This window comes from Mangifera indica, chromosome 18 (genome assembly GCF_011075055.1).
Source record: "Mangifera indica cultivar Alphonso chromosome 18, CATAS_Mindica_2.1, whole genome shotgun sequence".
Classification (NCBI taxonomy): Eukaryota; Viridiplantae; Streptophyta; class Magnoliopsida; order Sapindales; family Anacardiaceae; genus Mangifera; species Mangifera indica.
The window spans coordinates 3,435,222-3,454,544 of record NC_058154.1 but is presented as its reverse complement, the minus strand read 5'-3'; the positions used below and the strand labels follow the sequence as shown (position 1 = coordinate 3,454,544).

At 34.6% G+C, this 19,323-nt stretch overlaps 1 protein-coding gene across 2 annotated transcripts; it reads right to left on the bottom strand.

The window, feature by feature from the left end:
• Positions 1-16,025: 16,025 nt before the first annotated feature.
• LOC123201415 lies at positions 16,026-19,323 on the bottom strand. Of its 2 annotated transcripts, none has more exons than XM_044616911.1 (4): positions 18,862-19,323; positions 18,651-18,720; positions 18,493-18,550; positions 16,026-16,220 (listed from the first exon to the last, which is right to left on the bottom strand). In XM_044616911.1, exons 1-3 carry the CDS (start codon positions 19,204-19,206, stop codon positions 18,501-18,503), a joined length of 465 nt encoding a protein of 154 aa, XP_044472846.1. In that variant the 5' UTR covers positions 19,207-19,323; the 3' UTR covers positions 16,026-16,220; positions 18,493-18,500. The 2 variants fall into 2 exon arrangements, with proteins under 2 accessions (XP_044472846.1, XP_044472845.1); XM_044616910.1 differs by having other exon boundaries at positions 18,464-18,550; positions 18,862-19,320.

Genomic DNA, 19,323 nt, shown 5'->3' with positions numbered 1-19,323 from the left:
ATTTTTCTAGGATCCATCCTAACTTGATTATTTCCAATAACATGTTCAAGAAACTTGATTTTCTGTCTAGCAAATTCACATTTCTCTACCTTTCCATACAATTGAAATTCCCGCAATTTTTCCAACACCAATTTCAAATGCATTACATGCTCATCAAGTGAATTGTTATATACAACTATATCATCAAGGTATACCACCACAAAAGCATCCAAAAACTCGTATAAAACTTGATTCATCAAGTTACAGAAAGTAGCAGGCGTATTAGTCATGCCTTTTAGTCAAGCCAAACGGCATGACCAAAAATTCATAAGACCCATACCTTGTTATGCAGGTAGTCTTTGGCTCATCTCCCTGAGCAATGTGCACTTGCCAATAGCCATTTCTTAGGTCCAACTTCGTGAACCAACAAGCTTTGCATAGTCTATCCATCAGGTCTTGAACATGGGGTATTAGATATTTGTCCTTTATAGTGATCTTATTCAAGGCTCTGTAATCTACACACATTTTGAACGATTCGTCTACCTTTTTTTGAAATAGCACTAGCGCCTCGTATGACGCTTTAGAAGGCTGGATATACCTGACTTCCAATAATTCCCCCAATTGCTTCCTTAATTCGGCCAACTCTAAGGGAGACATCATGTATGAAGGTCGAGCAGAAGGCATAGATCCTGGAACCAATTCAATTTTATGATCAATGGCTCTCTTGGGAGGCAGCATTCTCAGTAGTTCAGAAGGCATAACATCTTAAAACTCGTTCAACAACGAAGCAATACTTTCAGGTATCTCCGTGGCATCATCTCCTTTAGTTTCGGTCACTACAACAACGTATGTGTCTAGGCCTGTCTTCAAGCCTTTCTCAATGACTATAGCCAATACTTGCCCCATACTTCCCATTTGTGTTTCCTTCTCCACCTATGGACAACAGGGAATAAAGGAAAAATGTCCCTCTTGCATGAGCATAACATCTCCAAAATGAGGCATAGGTGCAAGTTTGGCTTTTCAGCAAAAGTCAATACCAAGTATCAAATCAAAATCCTCCAGTGGTATCACCAAAATGTTCACTCGAGTAGACCATCTACTCACAGTGATATTTGTATTATAAGACATCCCCATAACCGATTAAGCCTTAGAGTTCACTGTCTTGAGAATGCTTGGGCTTTTACTCACTTGCAAAGCATACTTTTTCACTACTCTAGATGTAATAAAAGTATGTGTAGCCCCCGTGTCTGCCATAGCTTTAATATCAAGTTTATTCACTTGTATTGAAATATGCATTAAGAGTGAATGAGAAGAAGAAAGGTCTGTTACCGTAGCTACATGCTCCATGTAGTTAATCAATTGTAACATATTAACAAGGGTAGCAACATCGTTATTAGAAGGGGAAGCAGAATCATCAAGCATCAACGCATTCAACTTTTCCTTCTTTGGACAGTCCCTTGCTCTATGAGGACCATTACAGATGAAGCAGTTTTCCAGTCCGACTTCAGCTTATTCTTGTCTACCTGGTCAACATACTTCTTGTTATGTTTCTTTTTTTTCCAATGGTTCTTTCCTTTCTTTCCCTTGTTTTTAGGCATTGATGTCTTTGAGTCAGGGCCAGACTTTAAATCCAGCAAGCCTTCCGCTACAGCAGTTGCACTCTGTAGATCTTTTACACACTGCCTTCGCAATTCTAATTGTGCCCAAGTTTGTAAATCGGTCATAAAGTTAAATAACTTATCTTCTTCCGATATGTTCTTTACATCTAACATTAAAGAATTGAAGTCTTTTACATATTCTCTCAATGATCTCGTATGTTTCAAGCGTTTCAAAGCATCTCTTGCAACCTACGAGGAATTGAGAGGAAGGAACTGATCCTTCAATTCCTTCTTGAGAATTTCCAATGTATCGATCTTTGGCCTATCTGCAAGTTCGTCTTCCTGAGTCCTGATACACCACCATAACTTAGCATCATCAGATAAATACATTAACACCATTGCAACCTTCTTTCTATTTGGTAAATGAGTGGTTGCAAAATATTGTTCAACATTCCACAAGAAATTTTCGAGTTCTTTGGCACTTCTGATGCCATTGAAGGGCTTTGGTTCTGGCACCTTTACACTCTGAACTCCCTCGCATCTTCCCTCAATACTGCCCATGACCTTCTTCAGGATGGTCAGTTCTAAGTAGTATTCGGTTTGTTTTTTCCGTAAATGATCAACTTTTATCAATAACGAAAATCGTATTTCAACAATGTCAGTCTCAATGTTAGAAATACACATCATTAGATCAATCGAGTTAGCATCATCAAAAAGTTCAGTCGAAGTTCCCAACAAGTGTTCGAGTTTGGAAACACGCTCACTCAAAGCAGCATTTCCCCTAGCCATAATTCCACCCAACAACTATCTTTGTAATCTAGGCTCTAATACCAATTGTCATAATGCCAATTTTTTTCCTACAGCGTCAGTTTACAATTAACACCTTGTGATGCAACCAAGTTCCCGCAACTTGGTTTAGTAATTTCCTCACACAAAGTTCAGGTCAAAAAGAGCGAGATCAAAGGGCAATAATGTAGCCGCACAACAATGGTTCGTAAGCTATAATAATGAAAGTTAAAACAAAGCACAATAAGCCACCATGCATTCAATAAAGAGACAGTCAATATACGGGCAAATCCAATCCCAACCTTTATTAATCTTAATGATAGATTACAAAGGGTAATATACAAGTAGGTCAAAGCAGTTGTTGTCTCACGCTTACACTCTCTATATGTGCATAGGACACCTAGCCCTATTTATTGACACATACAAGTATAACAGTTCCATAGAAGATAGGGTAGTTACAAGAAGTTATGTGCTCAAATTCAAACTAGGCAGTTATAAAACTGTCAGAGCATATTTCTCTTGTCCAAATAATTGTGGCATCTTGGACATCTCCAACTATCCCTCTGTCACGCTAGCTCCCAGCAATGCTAGCCTTTGCTTGGTCACCCTCATTAGCCCATATCAATCCGCATCATATCTTGGACAAGCAAGTCTACCCAAGCTTTTTGCCTCTGAACCAATACATCTGTTTGGCCTACAACATCCTTAGCCCAACTTTATGATTCATCTGCCTTCATTGGGTAGATGGGACGTAGCCCAATCTACTAGTGTACTCCGCTTATTAAATAAGCCTACAAGTTTGTATACCCACAAAGAAGCCCATAAGCCCTTGCGTAGCTCTAACTGTCTAACCGAGTGTCTACTTTACGCGTGCCTTACCAAGGTCTCACGTGCATGTTCATGAAGGATTTTGGCAAGAAAATTAAAATTTTTAATTTATGTTCACATCATATGTAGCAATGGTATTGAAAAGTTTACATGGTTTTTCAAGAAATAAAATGTATAAACATGTAAACTACTTTGTACCTTGTAATTTGATTTGAAGTTTGGAAGCTTGAATCACTAAAATAAGTGATCTCTTGACTTACACCATTCAAGGAAGAAAAATGGAGAAACGAGAAGCTTTTCCCGGCAAAGAAGAAGAAGAAAAGAAAAATGTGCATTTTTCTTTATTTTCTCTCACATTTATTGCATTAAAACTTGATAATTATCAAGTTAAAACACATGCTTAATTCTCATTGGTTGATAAATAAGAGAAATGAGAATTTGACACATGTTAAGTCATTTGTGCCCAAAATTAATCATTTTAACTTTCTAAACAATTTAAAAGGTGTAAAATGACAATTTTGCCCCTTTTCTGAATCTTATTCGAAAAGCATAATTTTTATCCTCGGAAAGTGCTAGCCAACCATGGATAAATATTTTCAGCTTCATAACACCATTTTCTTCCTTGAAATATAGGTGTGACCTTCAAAGTTCATAGTGACGTAGCTGTGGACCCCATATCGGACGATACGTTTCATTATATCATTATATAACCTAAAACTGTCATTAACCGATATACTTCATTTTCCGCTACAAAATGAAGCTCCCACTGATCATGTGGTATCATCTAGCAATGTCCCATGACCCCTACATCACAATGAAATACAAGCTTCACATAATATCAAATGAACCTTTCTTACTCACACTTACCATGTAGTCCAATCCTTCCGTCATTACATCCCGATTAAACTTGGATTCATGGAATGTCAAAATCCAATATTTAATCTTTTCGAATATCAAGCAATACATCATAACGTGTCACATCGAAACTTTTTTCTTGTGGTCTTTTATCTACACTGACCAGTGTCTTAGATTTTCATGTTTCTCGATATTCGTATAGGAACTCGGGTGCAGTCGAGCTGACGAATCCTTGCATGATCATCACTTGTCCTCTCGCTCAAGCAACATATGATCAAAACGGCTTCTGAACGAGATATGATTAGCTTCGTGGTATACACCGTATGAACCATACGTTCCGGAATGAAGCACAACTGTGATATCTCAAGTCAAAGGATCTATACACTAGTATGATTCACGATGTATCATTGACTACATATTAATGTCCATGTGATCATCGTTCAGCGGTCACGTTCGATAAACAATATAATAAAATAACCTTTGATCAGTTCTCTAACCATCAAATGGTTCCATTGTTTACCCATGTGTATATCCACCATGTCTAATATCATCCATTGATATACTATGGTGATATAGCACACACCCACTATGTAATACTATTGCCCAAACAGATTGCCTATGTAGGGAACGATTTGATAACGTTTATTAAAACTCATCGGGACCTTTCACATGTCGTATGCATGTAGTTAATATGGATGTAATATACAACTACAACATATATATATATATATATATATATATATATATATATATATATATATATATATATATATATAGTGACGTTGAAAACATGTGAAGTATAACATAACTTTTCTTTTATTAATAATGTATATGCAAGATATACAACCCTTAAAACCAATTAAAGCGATTGGTTTTTAGGGCATATTCTAACAAAAACTCCCACTTGCACTAAAGCCAATCGCTGTAGTACCTAATGCCCATCTTCTCTAGATGCTGGTCCAACAGTCTTTGCGTCAGTGCTTTAGTTAGTGGATCTGCAAGATTGTCTACCGAAGCAATCTTCTGAATGACAATATCTCCAGCTCCAACGAATTCTCTCAAGATGTGATATTTTCGTTGAACATGCTTTGACTTTTGATGCGCTCTTGGTTCCTTTGCTTGTGCAATGGCACCAGTATTATCACAGAATAGAATTACTGGTTGACTCATCTGAGGAACCACGCTCAACTCTGTGGTGAATTTACGCATCCAAACAGCCTCTTTTGCAGCTTCTGAAGCGGCAATATACTCAGCTTCTGTAGTAGAGTCTGCAGTAGTCGATTGTTTAGCACTTTTCCAACTAACTGCACCTCCATTACAAACAAAAATAAATGCAGACGTAGACTTTCTATCGTCTACATCCGACTGAAAATCAGAATCTGAGTATCCTTTGAGCGTCAACTCTGAACCCCCATAACCAAGTATCAACTCCTTGGTCCTTCTCAAATACTTCAGGATGGCTTTTACTGTTGTCCAGTGTCTTTCTCCAGGATTTGACTGATATTTGCTTACTGCACTAACTGCAAAAGTAATGTCTGGTCGTGTACATAACATGGCATACATGAGACTACCTACTGCCGAAGCATATGACACCTCACACATTCGTTGTCGTTCCTCATTAGTCTTTGGACACATATCTTTTGATAGATGTGTTCCATGAGGAAACGGTAGTAGACCTCTCTTAGAGTCTTGCATGTGAAAACATTTCAACACTTTCTCTATGTACAACTTTTGAGATAAACCTATTAATCCTTTCGCTCTATCTCTATAGATACAAATACCTAAAATATAGGTTGCTTCTCCAAGATCCTTCATGGAAAAAGATTTCGCTAACCATAGCTTAATGTCAGTCATAGTGCCAATGTCGTTTCCAATTAATAATATGTCATCTACATACAAGACTAGGAAAACGACAATTTTATCTCTATCCAATTTATAAACACATGGCTCATCTGGATTTTTAATAAAACCGAATACTCGAATTGTTTCATCAAATCGAATATTCCAGCTTCTTGAAGCTTGTTTTAATCCATATATAGATCGATGTAGTTTGCACACTTTATGCCTCTCGGTAGCGGATACAAAACCGATTGGCTGCTCCATATAGATATTTTCCTCAATATACCCATTGAGAAAAGCAGTTTTAACATCCATCTGCCATATCTCATAATCATAGTGTGCTGTGATGGCTAGGAGAATTCTGATGGATTTAAGCATCGCGACTGGTGAAAAGGTCTCCTCATAATCCAACCCTTGTTTTTGAGTATAACCTTTAGCTACCAATCGAGCTTTATAAGTTTCAACTTTTCCATCCTTGCCAATTTTTCTCTTGAAGATCCATTTACATCCGATCGGAACTATTCCATTAGGTGGATCAATGAGCGTCCATACTTGATTGACATTCATAGATTCAATTTCTGAATTCATTGCCTCTAGCCATCTACCGGAGTCAATATCCAATATTGCCTCTTGGTAAGTTTTTGGATCCTCTAGATGCTCAGTTTCTCCTATTAGAAGAGATTCAAAATCTTCTTCTGTCAGAAATCCATATCTCTCGGGAGGTCGAGACACTCTAACAGACTTTCTTATTTGAGCCGTTGTAGTTGGTATAGGTGATTGTATACCTGGAGGATTTACCTGAATAGGCTCGGTTACGGGCTCTCCAAACTCTTCTTTGAGCACAATTTTTCTTCCTGCACCACCTTCCTCTAAGAACTCTTTCTCAAGAAAATGTGCATTTCTACTGACCATAATTCTTTGATCAGAGTGAAAGTAGAAATAATATCCTAAACTTTCTTTTGGATACCCGATAAACCGACCCTTTTCTGCTCGGGACTCCAATTTATCAGTTCTAACCACTTTGACAAATGCAGGACATCCCCAGATTTTTAGGTAGTTTACACTTGGAAGTTTGTCATACCATAATTCGTATGGTGTCTTTTGAATGGACTTCGATGGGGCTTTATTCAACACATGCAGTGTTGTCTGAAGAGCATATCCCCATAAATAAACTGGCAAATCAGTAAAACTCATCATAGATCGTATCATATCTAATAAAGTACGATTTCTCCGTTCAGACACGCCATTATGCTGTGGTGTGAATGGCGGAGTCAACTGAGATAGTATTCCTTTGTCTTTTAAGAACTCCTGGAATTCTGTACTCAAGTATTCACCTCCATGATCTGAACGTAAAGCTTTAATATTCTTCCCAGTCTGGTTTTCTACTTCCTTTTGAAACTCTCTGAACTTTTCAAAAGCTTCAGATTTGTATTTCGTTAAATACAAATACCCATATCGAGAATAATCATCGATAAAGGTAATGAAGTATGAAAAACCTCCTCGAGCCATTTCATTAAAGGGGCCACACACATCAGTGTGTATCAACTCTAATATATTTTTGGCTCGCTCCCCTTTATTCTTAAACGGAAGTTTGATAATTTTTCCTCGAAGACAAGATTCACAAGTAGGATAGGGTTCTGAACCCAATGAACCTAAAAGTCCACTTTCTCCTAATTGTCGAATCCGATCCTCTCCAATATGACCAAATCTGTGATGCCATAGAACTATTGGATTTATATGATCCCTAGTTCTTTTAGATGACTTTGAATACATAGTGCTATGTAAATCAAGCTCTACAACATACAAACCATTTGTATTGATAGCATTTCCTACTAATCTATTCCCAAAATAAATTAGACATTCATTTCCATTAAAGGTAAATTGATAACCATTTTCACACAAAACTGGAATAGAGATGATATTCCTGGTGGCATTAGCAAAATACAAAGTTTTATATAAAGTTATTACATGCCTAGTAGGTAACTGTACATTACATACACCTATAGCCTCTGCGGAAACTCGTGTCCCATCAGCCAGTCTCAGTGTGATCTCATCACGTTTCAAGGCAGAACTATTCTGCAGATGCTGTAAACAAGCACAAACATGTGAAGTTGCAGCAGAATCTAATATCCAGGAATCAATGTTTGAATTAACATTTAATTCAAATTCAATTACATAACACTGATATGTACCTATTTTGCTTTTTCTCAGATCATCAAGGTATAGGGGACAGTTCCTCTTCCAATGCCCCTCTTGGTTGCAATAAAAGCAATTGCTCTTCTCCTGCTTCTTTTCTTTCTGTGGAATAGATGGTCGTGGAGGCTGAGAACGTGATGCCCCAATGCCAAAACCCTTCATCCTAGAAGGTCTGGTAGTGGTTTTCTTAAAACCCTTTCTTTGTACTTTTGGTCCACCAGATCCCATCTGTGAACCTCTCCACCAAGGCTTTTGAGCTTGCCTCTTTTTGCCTCTCGTGGCAAAAGTAGCTACCAACTCAGCTGGTGTTTTCCCTTTCTTCTCATTATTGTAAAATTCTTGAATATCATTGAGAAGATCAGGGAAAGTGCGCTCAATCCTATTGAGATTATAATTTGTAATAAACAGCTTAAAAGTTAGAGGGAGTGAATGGAGAATCAAACTCACCCGAACATTATGCGGCAAATCTGTGCCCATAACTTGTAACTCCCCAGCCTTATTAATCATTTTAATAACATGATCATTTGGGGAAATACCCTCCCTAAGCCGCATGCTGAATAGTGAAGTCATCAAATTATATTCCTTCACTCGAGCATTTTCACTATATAATTGTCTTAAAGTAGTGATAATTTCATACGCACTCTTCACGTTCTCAAACCGAGTTTGAAGTTCAGAGTTCATTGATGCCAGCATATAACTGCGAACTCGTAAGTCAGCATCTACCCATTCAGCATAAGCCCTTTGCTCTGTCTCAGGGGCATCAGGGTCCACTGTTGTTGGTAAAGGTGCCTCCAAGACATAAGCTGACTTTTCAAGATTGAGAACGATGGTCAGATTTCTCAGCCAATCCTTAAAATTTGGACCAATAAGCATATGCGAGTCCATCAATTTCAGGAGTATATTGTTTGCTGTTGACATTTTGAGATTCTAGATCATAAGAGAGAATGCTGCAAGAAATAACAAATTCATTAGAAATTACCAATAAACCTAATCTTATTAGCTCCCACTATTTTATTCAAATCTTATACTTCACCGGTTGAAGATTCGAAAAGTTCATTGGATCACTTTCTAGTGGGGAATCAAATTCTTATCAAACTTGACAAACCGCACATAATAGATCTAAGTCCGTCAAGCTCAATAAGTAGGAATCGATTTCCTTTTACATTCTAAATGCAAGCTATGATTCATATGAGCCTCTAGCTTTGAGCACCGCACATAATAGATCTAAGCACTCTAAACTAGTCAAATTCAACCCATCGTGCTTTCCAGATATAATACCCCATCACTCCCGCACATAATAGAATCTAGGGAATGACAGAAATAGTACTCTAGACACCAATCGACTAATTTTACGTCATATGACATAGTATCCGTCACATAATAGAAATCTAGGATTTCTAGCCTTATGACGTAACCCTAATCAACCCACAATGGAAGGCTCGAATTTGATATTGAAAATTTAGGGAAGATTTTATTATTATTGATAAGAGTCATTTTATATCTTGGGTAATCTAGTATATATCTTTGGATACGTATTTGTCACCCAAGACATATTACTAAATCATATTCTTACAATTTATGCCATTGAAAACTTTTCTAATATCCTAAATGGTATTGTAAGAATATTTCATGCCTAAAAGTTTTAGTTCTCTAAAACACAAAACTATGTGTTATATACCATAAATAAATTACATGATAACATAAAACATAAAACTTAGGCATGCTATTGAACACATATCAACTATATTATTCAATAAACAAAAGAAATCATATTTTCATATAACTTAGCATATCACATATCTAAAATGTACATTAGGTTGATCTTGCATATAAGACATCCAATATCTTATAATTTAATCCTAGATTAGCAAACTTGAGTTTTTATTTATGTATCTAAGACAACAAACACATCTAACATGTTAAGTTTATTTCAATCTAGCATACATAATATTAAGCATTTAAAAGCATGATGTTGACCATGTCACTATGTCTCATATATATAGCATACACATGTCACACATTAATACTATCACAAATTCCTTTAATGACATGACATTTTGGGCATCCTAGTCAAACATTCATACATATAAATTAAATTTGTAATTTGGTAAACTTAACAAATAATTTACCATATTTCATGCTTTTCATTCAAGTTTGCTAAAATACAAACACATCCAATGTTTGGTGTCTACAAGATCAAACCATAACAAGTAAACAAAGTAATTTAAACCAAAATTCTATATTACATTTTTCTTGAAACCAACCATGAAACCCTAACTCTTGATGTTTCCAAAACATATACCAAGTTCACCAAAATCTCACTAACCATGTTTCAATTCATACTTAAACATGAATATATTTTAGAATGACAAATTGTAATATAAATATATAACACATGCCAAATATGAGCCAAATTCACAAGTGTCATGCATTTCACCAAATCATGACATATATGAATCATTCATCACTCAAACATAATTCATCTCACCATATAATAATTATTCAAGCATGAATATGGTTACTCATAAGTAATTTATCCAATCCAAGCTATTAAGAATTCAATTCTCAATCAAACCAAGTCAAGCACTAGTTTAAAGAATTAATAACAATTCAATCAACATTAAATGTTATTTCCATCAACCAAACACATGGAAATCATGTCAACTTGTTCATGCCCTTCACCAAGTCTCACAAACTAAGTTTCTTAAAAAACACATTCCCATGTAAAGTCAAGATTAAAATTCATGTGAATATCATGACAATCATGTATAAATCATGATTAAACCATTAATTTAAAAATCACCCAAATTTCTAAAATTAGGGTTTTTTTTTTTTTTTTAAATTTTAATTATGTCAAAAGTTATCCAACACAATTTCAACAATTTAAAGCTTCTCCAATGCTATTAAGACATTCCTAATAACATATGTACACTTGGTTTGAACCAATCACACATAACAAAAATTATAGCTTAGGTTTTGATCACTAACACTTCCAAACACCTAAAATTATGGCATGTTCTTGTCATTCAAGGATCAAACTCTTGCTCTGATACCATTTGAAGGATTTTGGCAAGAAAATTAAAATTTTTAATTTATGTTCACATCATATGTAGCAATGGTATTGAAAAGTTTACATGGTTTTTCAAGAAATAAAATGTATAAACATGTAAACTACTTTGTACCTTGTAATTTGATTTGAAGTCTGGAAGCTTGAATCACTAAAATAAGTGATCTCTTGACTTACACCATTCAAGGAAGAAAAATGGAGAAACGAGAAGCTTTTCCCGGCAAAGAAGAAGAAGAAAAGAAAAATGTGCATTTTTCTTTATTTTCTCTCACATTTATTGCATTAAAACTTGATAATTATCAAGTTAAAACACATGCTTAATTCTCATTGGTTGATAACTAAGAGAAATGAGAATTTGACACATGTTAAGTCATTTGTGCCCAAAATTAATCATTTTAACTTTCTAAACAATTTAAAAGGTGTAAAATGACAATTTTGCCCCTTTTCCGAATCTTATTCGAAAAGCATAATTTTTATCCTCGGAAAGTGCTAGCCAACCATGGATAAATATTTTTAGCTTCATAACACCATTTTCTTCCTTGAAATATAGGTGTGACCTTCAAGGTTCATAGTGACGTAGCCGTGGGCCCCATATCAGACGATACGTTTCATTATATCATTATATAACCTAAAACTGTCATTAACCGATATACTTCATTTTCCGCTACAAAATGAAGCTCCCACTGATCATGTGGTATCATCTAGCAATGTCCCATGACCCCTACATCACAATGAAATACAAGTTTCACATAATATCAAATGAACCTTTCTTACTCACACTTACCATGTAGTCCAATCCTTCCGTCATTACATCCCGATTAAACTTGGATTCATGGAATGTCAAAATCCAATATTTAATCTTTTCGAATATCAAGCAATACATCATAACGTGTCACATCGAAACTCTTTTCTTGTGGTCTTTTATCTACACTGGCCAGTGTCTTAGATTTTCATGTTTCTCGATATTCGTATAGGAACTCGGGAGCAGTCGAGCTAATGGATCCTTGTATGATCATCACTTGTCCTCTCGCTCAAGCAACATATGATCAAAACGGCTTCTGAACGAGACATGATTAGCTTCGTGGTATACACCGTATGAACCATACGTTCCGGAACGAAGCACAACTGTGATATCTCAAGTCAAAGGATCTATACACTAGTATGATTCACGATGTATCATTGACTACATATTAATGTCCATGTGATCATCGTTCAGCGGTCACGTTCGATAAACAATATAATAAAATAACCTTTGATCAGTTCTCTAACCATCAAATGGTTCCATTGTTTACCCATGTGTATATCCACCATGTCTAATATCATCCATTGATATACTGTGGTGATATAGCACACACCCACTATGCAATACTATTGCCCAAACAGATTGCCTATGTAGGGAACGATTTGATAACGTTTATTAAAACTCATCGGGACCTTTCACATGTCGTATGCATGTAGTTAATATGAATGAAATATACAACTACAACATATATATATATACATATATATACATATATATATATACATATATATATATACATATATATATATATATATATAAGTGACGTTGAAAACATGTGAAGTATAACAGAACTTTTCTTTTATTAATAATGTATATGCAAGATATACAACCCTTAAAACCAATTAAAGCGATTGGTTTTTAGGGCATATTCTAACAGTTCAGTTGCTTGGCACTTCATGCCCTGCTTTCGAGTTACGCGTGTGCACTGTTACTTGGTGTTGTACACCTCGTTACTTGGTGTTACGCACTCCAACATATCTATCTTTGGCTTCACCTCAATGCCTATTTCGTATCCCACATGCGCGTGCATCACTAAGTGCATCCGTGCACCCCTATCATGACCTCATACATGCACACTTGTGGAACCTGTTGAGCACACATTCAGCGCATTGTCGCATGTTCAACTTTAGGGGTGTGACACTATCTTTGTAACAGAAATTGATTTTTTTAGGGAATAAATTTTTTGTTTCAATATCTAGAATTGGAGTCTGATGTAGGTTTTATATCAAGGATGGATTCGATTCAAATTGTTCAACCTTGGATCACTATTTAGCTAGACTCAAACCCTTTTACTACACTAAAACTTGTTTCACTAGCGATTCTTCTTATTCTTCTCTAACGATTGGAACAAATCAATTTGAATATCAAGCTAACTCTTGCCCAACCATTCAAATTCAACTCAACTTAAAACTATCTCTACTTTGTGTTAGAAAATTTTATAACGTAGACAAATGTTAATTATAATTTTGGTTGAATAAAATTAGGTAATTAAATAGAATAATAACAATTTACAAATGAGTTTAAAAAATTAATAAAGATAGTATAATAATATAATACAATTAAAACTTATGCGTAGTATAGATCTTACGATTTATAGGACCTTTCATGAACTTAAATGACTTTAAAGTTTTAAATTTAGTATTTTATAGCTTATTAAAAAACCTTTAATAACAAATTAATTCTAAAGGAGGGTGAATAGAATTATAAAAAAAAAAAAAATCAAATTTACCAAATTAGATTTTTACTCAAAATTTTATAAACAATAATTAAATGAACAACCAAAGCATAAAGTAAAGAAGTAGAGTTTAGAGAATGCTCAAGATTTTTAGAGTGGTTCAGAGCTTTTCATCCCAGACCTCCTACGTCCACTTCTTCAAGCCTCCTACGTTCACTTCTTCAAGCCTTTTACATCCACTTCTTCAAGCAACCGACTTTAAGTTTTCACTCGAATCATATTCGGATTATATTAGTTAAATTGAGATTGCACCTTTTTACAATAGAGATACCAGATTTTTTCCAAGTGTAATTAAAAGGAAGATTTACAAGTAGAATATGTCTCTAATAAACTGATTTTACTAATGTGTACAAGTGTTTCTTTTAAAGATATGAGTTTTTGGTTTCTAGAGAGAGATTAAGAGCTTAGAGATTGAGATGATGATTCTTGAATGCTTTTGATATGTTCTCTGTCCCTTTTGATTTCAATCCAACATGTTTATATAGTTTTAAGACTTGAAATATCTGTTGGATTCATTTTAGTAGCTGTTGACTTGTGAAAGTGACATTTTGGCCTTGAAAATGCGATTGGATGGACGTTCTATCTTGAAAGATGGGCATCCTATTACATATTTCACTCGAGAGATGGGTGTCCCTTTTTCTGAGACAGACATTATTCTTTGCACCTTAAAATTTTAGAAGACTTTAGACAAGAGAGGATGGGTAAGGGATAGATGGAGGGATGGGCATCCTATCATGTTGACTTTGTTGACCATTCCAAATTTGCTTTTGAATGAATTTGAAAGGGGACGAGCATCACATGGTCGTCTTCTTCCAATGTGAGACAAGATCCCTTGATTGAGGACAAACATCCTTGTCCATTTGGCAAAAATTTTCAAAAGCTTTACACTTCCAAGGATAGACATGGGATGAGCAAAAGGACTGACATCCCATTTGGGATAGGTGGCCTACACCTAAAAAACTAAACATCTATATTTTGCTCATATTTTGGTTATAGAAATTTTATGTTATGAACTTAATTAACTCAATAAACATTAATTAACAACTTTAAACTTAATTTTGACATAATCAAAACACCTAGGGGTCCAACACTTATTTGTAGATTCAATTCATGTAAATTTACTCTAACACTCTATTCTTATAAGTAATAATGACCGTCTATCAATCCTAAGAGTTAGCAAATATAATGGAATATTAGAACTTTTAAGGAGAATACCTTGGTTCGAACCTTTATCATGCTTGTGAAACTCTGACTTATTTGATGTAATGGTTACAGTTCTAGTCACTGTGCCCCAGGATTCACCAATTTTAGACTAATTTACCTTTTTCTTCCCGTTAATGTTAGATTTTTATTTGAAAATAAAAAAAATTGGAAAAATTTCATTCAAGGTATGTAGCTTAGTTGCAAGTGCATATATAAGCAAGAACTAAAACCCTAAACCAATGAAATAGATTCATCTTCTTCGACGACTTTTCATCTTCTCTAACGACTTTTTATTTTTAATGACTTTTATTCTTCTCTAACATATTCTCCAATGATTCTTCTTTGTCATATCTACAATTTCTCTAGAAAACTCTTGTCAGCTTGAACAAGATAAGCTAAAGCTGACCATTCTAAATTTGAGTCAAACTCAAATTCATCCTTATTTAATGATATCTTAATTCAAATTCAACCTTAAATACAAGTAAAGGTTTAATGGCCATTTATAAGAGTGTTCAAAATCAGTTTACTAATTTTTTTAAATGAACTGAATTTTAGGTTTAGAAAAAATCAAGAACCCAACCCTAACCAATTCAAAGATTAATAAATTTTGAACCGAACAAAATTTTTTATTAACTAGTTTCGAACCGAATTTTAAATAATTATCCAATTTTATTATTTTTTAAATTTTTTAAAAAATCGTTCAATATTTATTAATATTTTATTATTTTTTATTCAACTTTTCTAAAACTAATTTGGTTTTAAAAATTAGACAAACTAATAATCGAACCAAAAAATCAATTTTTCTATATTATTAAACCAACATCCAAACCAGATTTTCAAATAACTTATTTTTTAGTTCAACTTTCGGTTCAAAAATTGGATTAATTTGGCCACCAGATAATTTTGAAAACCCCTTACGATTTACTTACCGGTCTAATCTTCATTTCCCCTTCAAGGGCAGACGATGACTCTCCAACAGATTAAGTCTAGGTGGCTGCACACTCAAAACAGACTCAAAATTTCAGAAACTACAAACCAGTATTTTGTTGATAAAAATAGAAAAGGATTACTTGTTGACAACAGTAGAAATCGCATCATCACTATGTTAAATTCAAAAAATGAAAAGAACACATAATATCTCAAGAAAAAATTCTAGCCACAAAACCTTGTTGCCTGTAAAAAGTACATATTAACATTGTTTTATGAAAATGACATGATTGTTTACAAAGTTACATCTGGTAGAAACAAACAAAAAAAAAAGAAAGCAGAAAAGAAAAAGAATATCACAGGCACATTTAAGATGTTGAAGAACAGGGCGAGCACAAATCCACCCTGCAAAAAAAAAAAAAAAAAAACAGAGATCAATTAATTTAGAAGTGCACTTTATGGCAAAAATCATGCATGTCCTTACTGGCATCAAATATATGGCAACTAAATATACCATCAATGATCTAGCAATGCATCAATGATATAATTATTCTACTGCACCACAACTACAGAGCAGAATGAATATAAACTTATCCCGCTAACATAAATAAAAGAAAATATCTTTAAACTATCTAGTGCCAAAGGTTACTGCATTACATTATTAATTCTGCAATGGTATAAACGCAGCACCTGGATAATCTACAAAGTATGGAAGAAATGCTAAATTACACATACAAACAACTACCATTTAAAATTACACAAATATTATAGATGATTAAGAGACATAGGGGAAATGATATGAAACAACAAACATTAAATCAAAAAGAAGTCATGGAAAAAGCAATGAATGAGCAAATGCAGATGAGAAAGTGTTAAAAGTCTGAATATCTTTAGAATAATTCGATGAAAAGACAACTGCAGAAGGATATTGTGATTAACAGAAATATGACACAACAACATTAAAATTTTTTTATCCAGAAAACACACATCCCAAATGAAAAGGCAACTTGGGATTATCCAATAAAGGTATGAATGCCGAAAGGTCCCATGCACAACTTTAAAGAGAAATGTATATTCTCTTTTGTGCGGGGTAGATAAAGTTATCCAGTCTACCTTAGGCTATATAAGAAGCTGAAACAGTTAAGAACAATCCCATTAATTGAGTCTGTTGATAGTGAAACAAAAAGGACTGTAAATTTTCTTTCTAATAGGAGTAAAATAAAAGTCTTAGGCTATATAAAATTTTAAAACAGGTCCACAAGATCCTGTCCAAGTCCCTTTAAAAGTAACAATAGTCAATGGCCATCTCTATTTTACTAACCCAAGCCAGGAAATACCAACTGTAAGCTTTCTCTTTCTTTCCCAGTATCACAAACCGTTCAAATTTGATTTTTATTTTTGGTTAATTTGAATAGATTGACTGGACTATCTATGTTACAATTTTCATTTTAAACACAAAAAATGTAAAAATAATGATTAAAATATAATCTCAGATGTGAGCATTTGATAGTAAATAAAATAAGCTCACAAATTTTCAAAATACGAACAAGATTCTTTTACCCTATGCCACTCAGTTCAAACAGAAAAATAAAGCCTTTGGCTCATCCGACTAAAAATGGAATGATTCAACAAAAGATCTTACTTTAAAGCAGCAAAATTATTTAATCATTGTTTGCTAGGGTACAAAGAAAATTTGTGAAAATAATGCAATAACCTGCTGCCCTAACAAGATGAGATATTCTAAAATCCCATAACAGATGCTCTACACAAAGTCATATAAACTACCACACGCCAAATTTAACACCGTAACATAAAAGACATACGATTTTTACGTGGTCCCAAAAAGGATCCATCGCAAGTATGGGCAATCCTCCACAGATGAAGGAACCAAACAACATTCAAAGAAACACAAATACCATCACCACCAGGCACCAAACTTTTTCCCCACATGTTAGGTATGCTTGACAGGAAAAAAAATTAATTTCCTCAAGAAAATTACTTGAGCAAGAGAACAAAATGAGAGAAAAAATAGCACATGGTTTTTCTTTTTTTTCTGCTTCGTTTTATCCAGAGTTATAAATCAGATGCAGAAAAATTTTGGAAAATATACTACTCTTATTGGGTCTTTGTCTCGGAGGTGTCTAATCACAAACTAAAATTGTCTATGTGAATGATCCAATCTCCCCTAACTGGATCATTGTATCCTGCCTTCATGACATAGTATCGACATCGTATAAGATGACTCAAAATATCTTGTGCTTTACCATATCCACCAAATATGCTTTTAATGTATGATTACAAATTTGCATGTGTAAAGTAGCATTTGGAAGGAGAGGACAAGAGATAGAAAGTAAAAATTCAAATATTCACCAATTTGATGATCGAAGCAATGCAGAAATTAAATTCTTAGCCTTAAAAGGAAAACCAACCACCTAGTATATGACATACAACAAGTCATTCTAATTCATAACCGACAAAACAAAATATAACAGCTAGTGATAAATTCTCACAAACCACAAACTATATGAAAAAACACAAATGACTAGGACAACACTGCCCAAGATCTTTGCAGCCATTGAAGATTTTACCCAACTAAAATCAAATGCAGCATGGCAAACACAAATTAAATCCCAAGGCCATTAACTCACATATCAATTGTTTTAGACATGAAGCCTACTTCAGTATCTAAGATTCTCCATTCAATTCATCTGAATCTGAATCACTCGCATTATAACCTGACAAAGGCACAATGAATAATAATCACTACAAGCATTAGCCGCAGAGATATTAAAGATAATAACAATAACAACAAAAAATACAGCACTAAACATCAACCTGGATGCTTATAACTAACTTTCCAAACCGCCGCTCGAGTCCTCGATGCTCTTGTCATCCACACTCTTCCCTGAAAAGTCCAACCCACGAAAAGCTTAAGGGAAAAAGAGCCAACAAACTTAACCCAAACTAAACCCTAATTTCCACAACTCTAAACAAAATTTTAATAATCCAATCATGAACCACAATACCCACGAAAATAAAATTCTACCTTGTGAGCGTCTCTTGCAACACCGTAACCGCTAAAATACATCTGGCCCACCAAAACCTGCATGTTGATGTCACCGGCTTTTGCTTCTTTCAGCGTGTCTTTAAACCACCGCTTGACGCAATCGGAAACGACTTCCGATAGCGGCACGCGGGTGTTCTCATCAGCCTTGTTGATGATATTCGGGTCGCTGGTGCTCTCCATGTCCTTGAAGTTGTTGTTGATGTTCTTGTGCCGAATTGTGGGAGTGGGCTTCGTTTGTTTTGTTGAAGTTTTGCTCAGGAGTTGTGATGCTGTCTTTGTAAGCTGGTGTAGACTGGTTTTGTTATTGGGGAGCGATTTTCCCATAAAAAAGATAAATTTCAGGCCAGAGTTCAAAGTGTTTTGTCTTTTAACTCTTTTTTCTCCTATGATTTTTATTTGTATTATATGGATATTATGAGATGTGATAATGCTTTTATTCAA

Excerpts from the sequence above, each read along its gene's own strand:
- LOC123201415 (XM_044616911.1), bottom strand. The coding sequence starts at position 19,206 with ATGGGAAAATCGCTCCCCAATAACAAAACCAGTCTACACCAGCTTACA. Across the intron at positions 18,721-18,861 it reads TTGCAAGAGACGCTCACAAG|GGAAGAGTGTGGATGACAAG; the intron begins GTAGAATTTTAT and ends TGGACTTTTCAG. Across the intron at positions 18,551-18,650 it reads AGTTAGTTATAAGCATCCAG|GTTATAATGCGAGTGATTCA; the intron begins GTTGATGTTTAG and ends TGCCTTTGTCAG.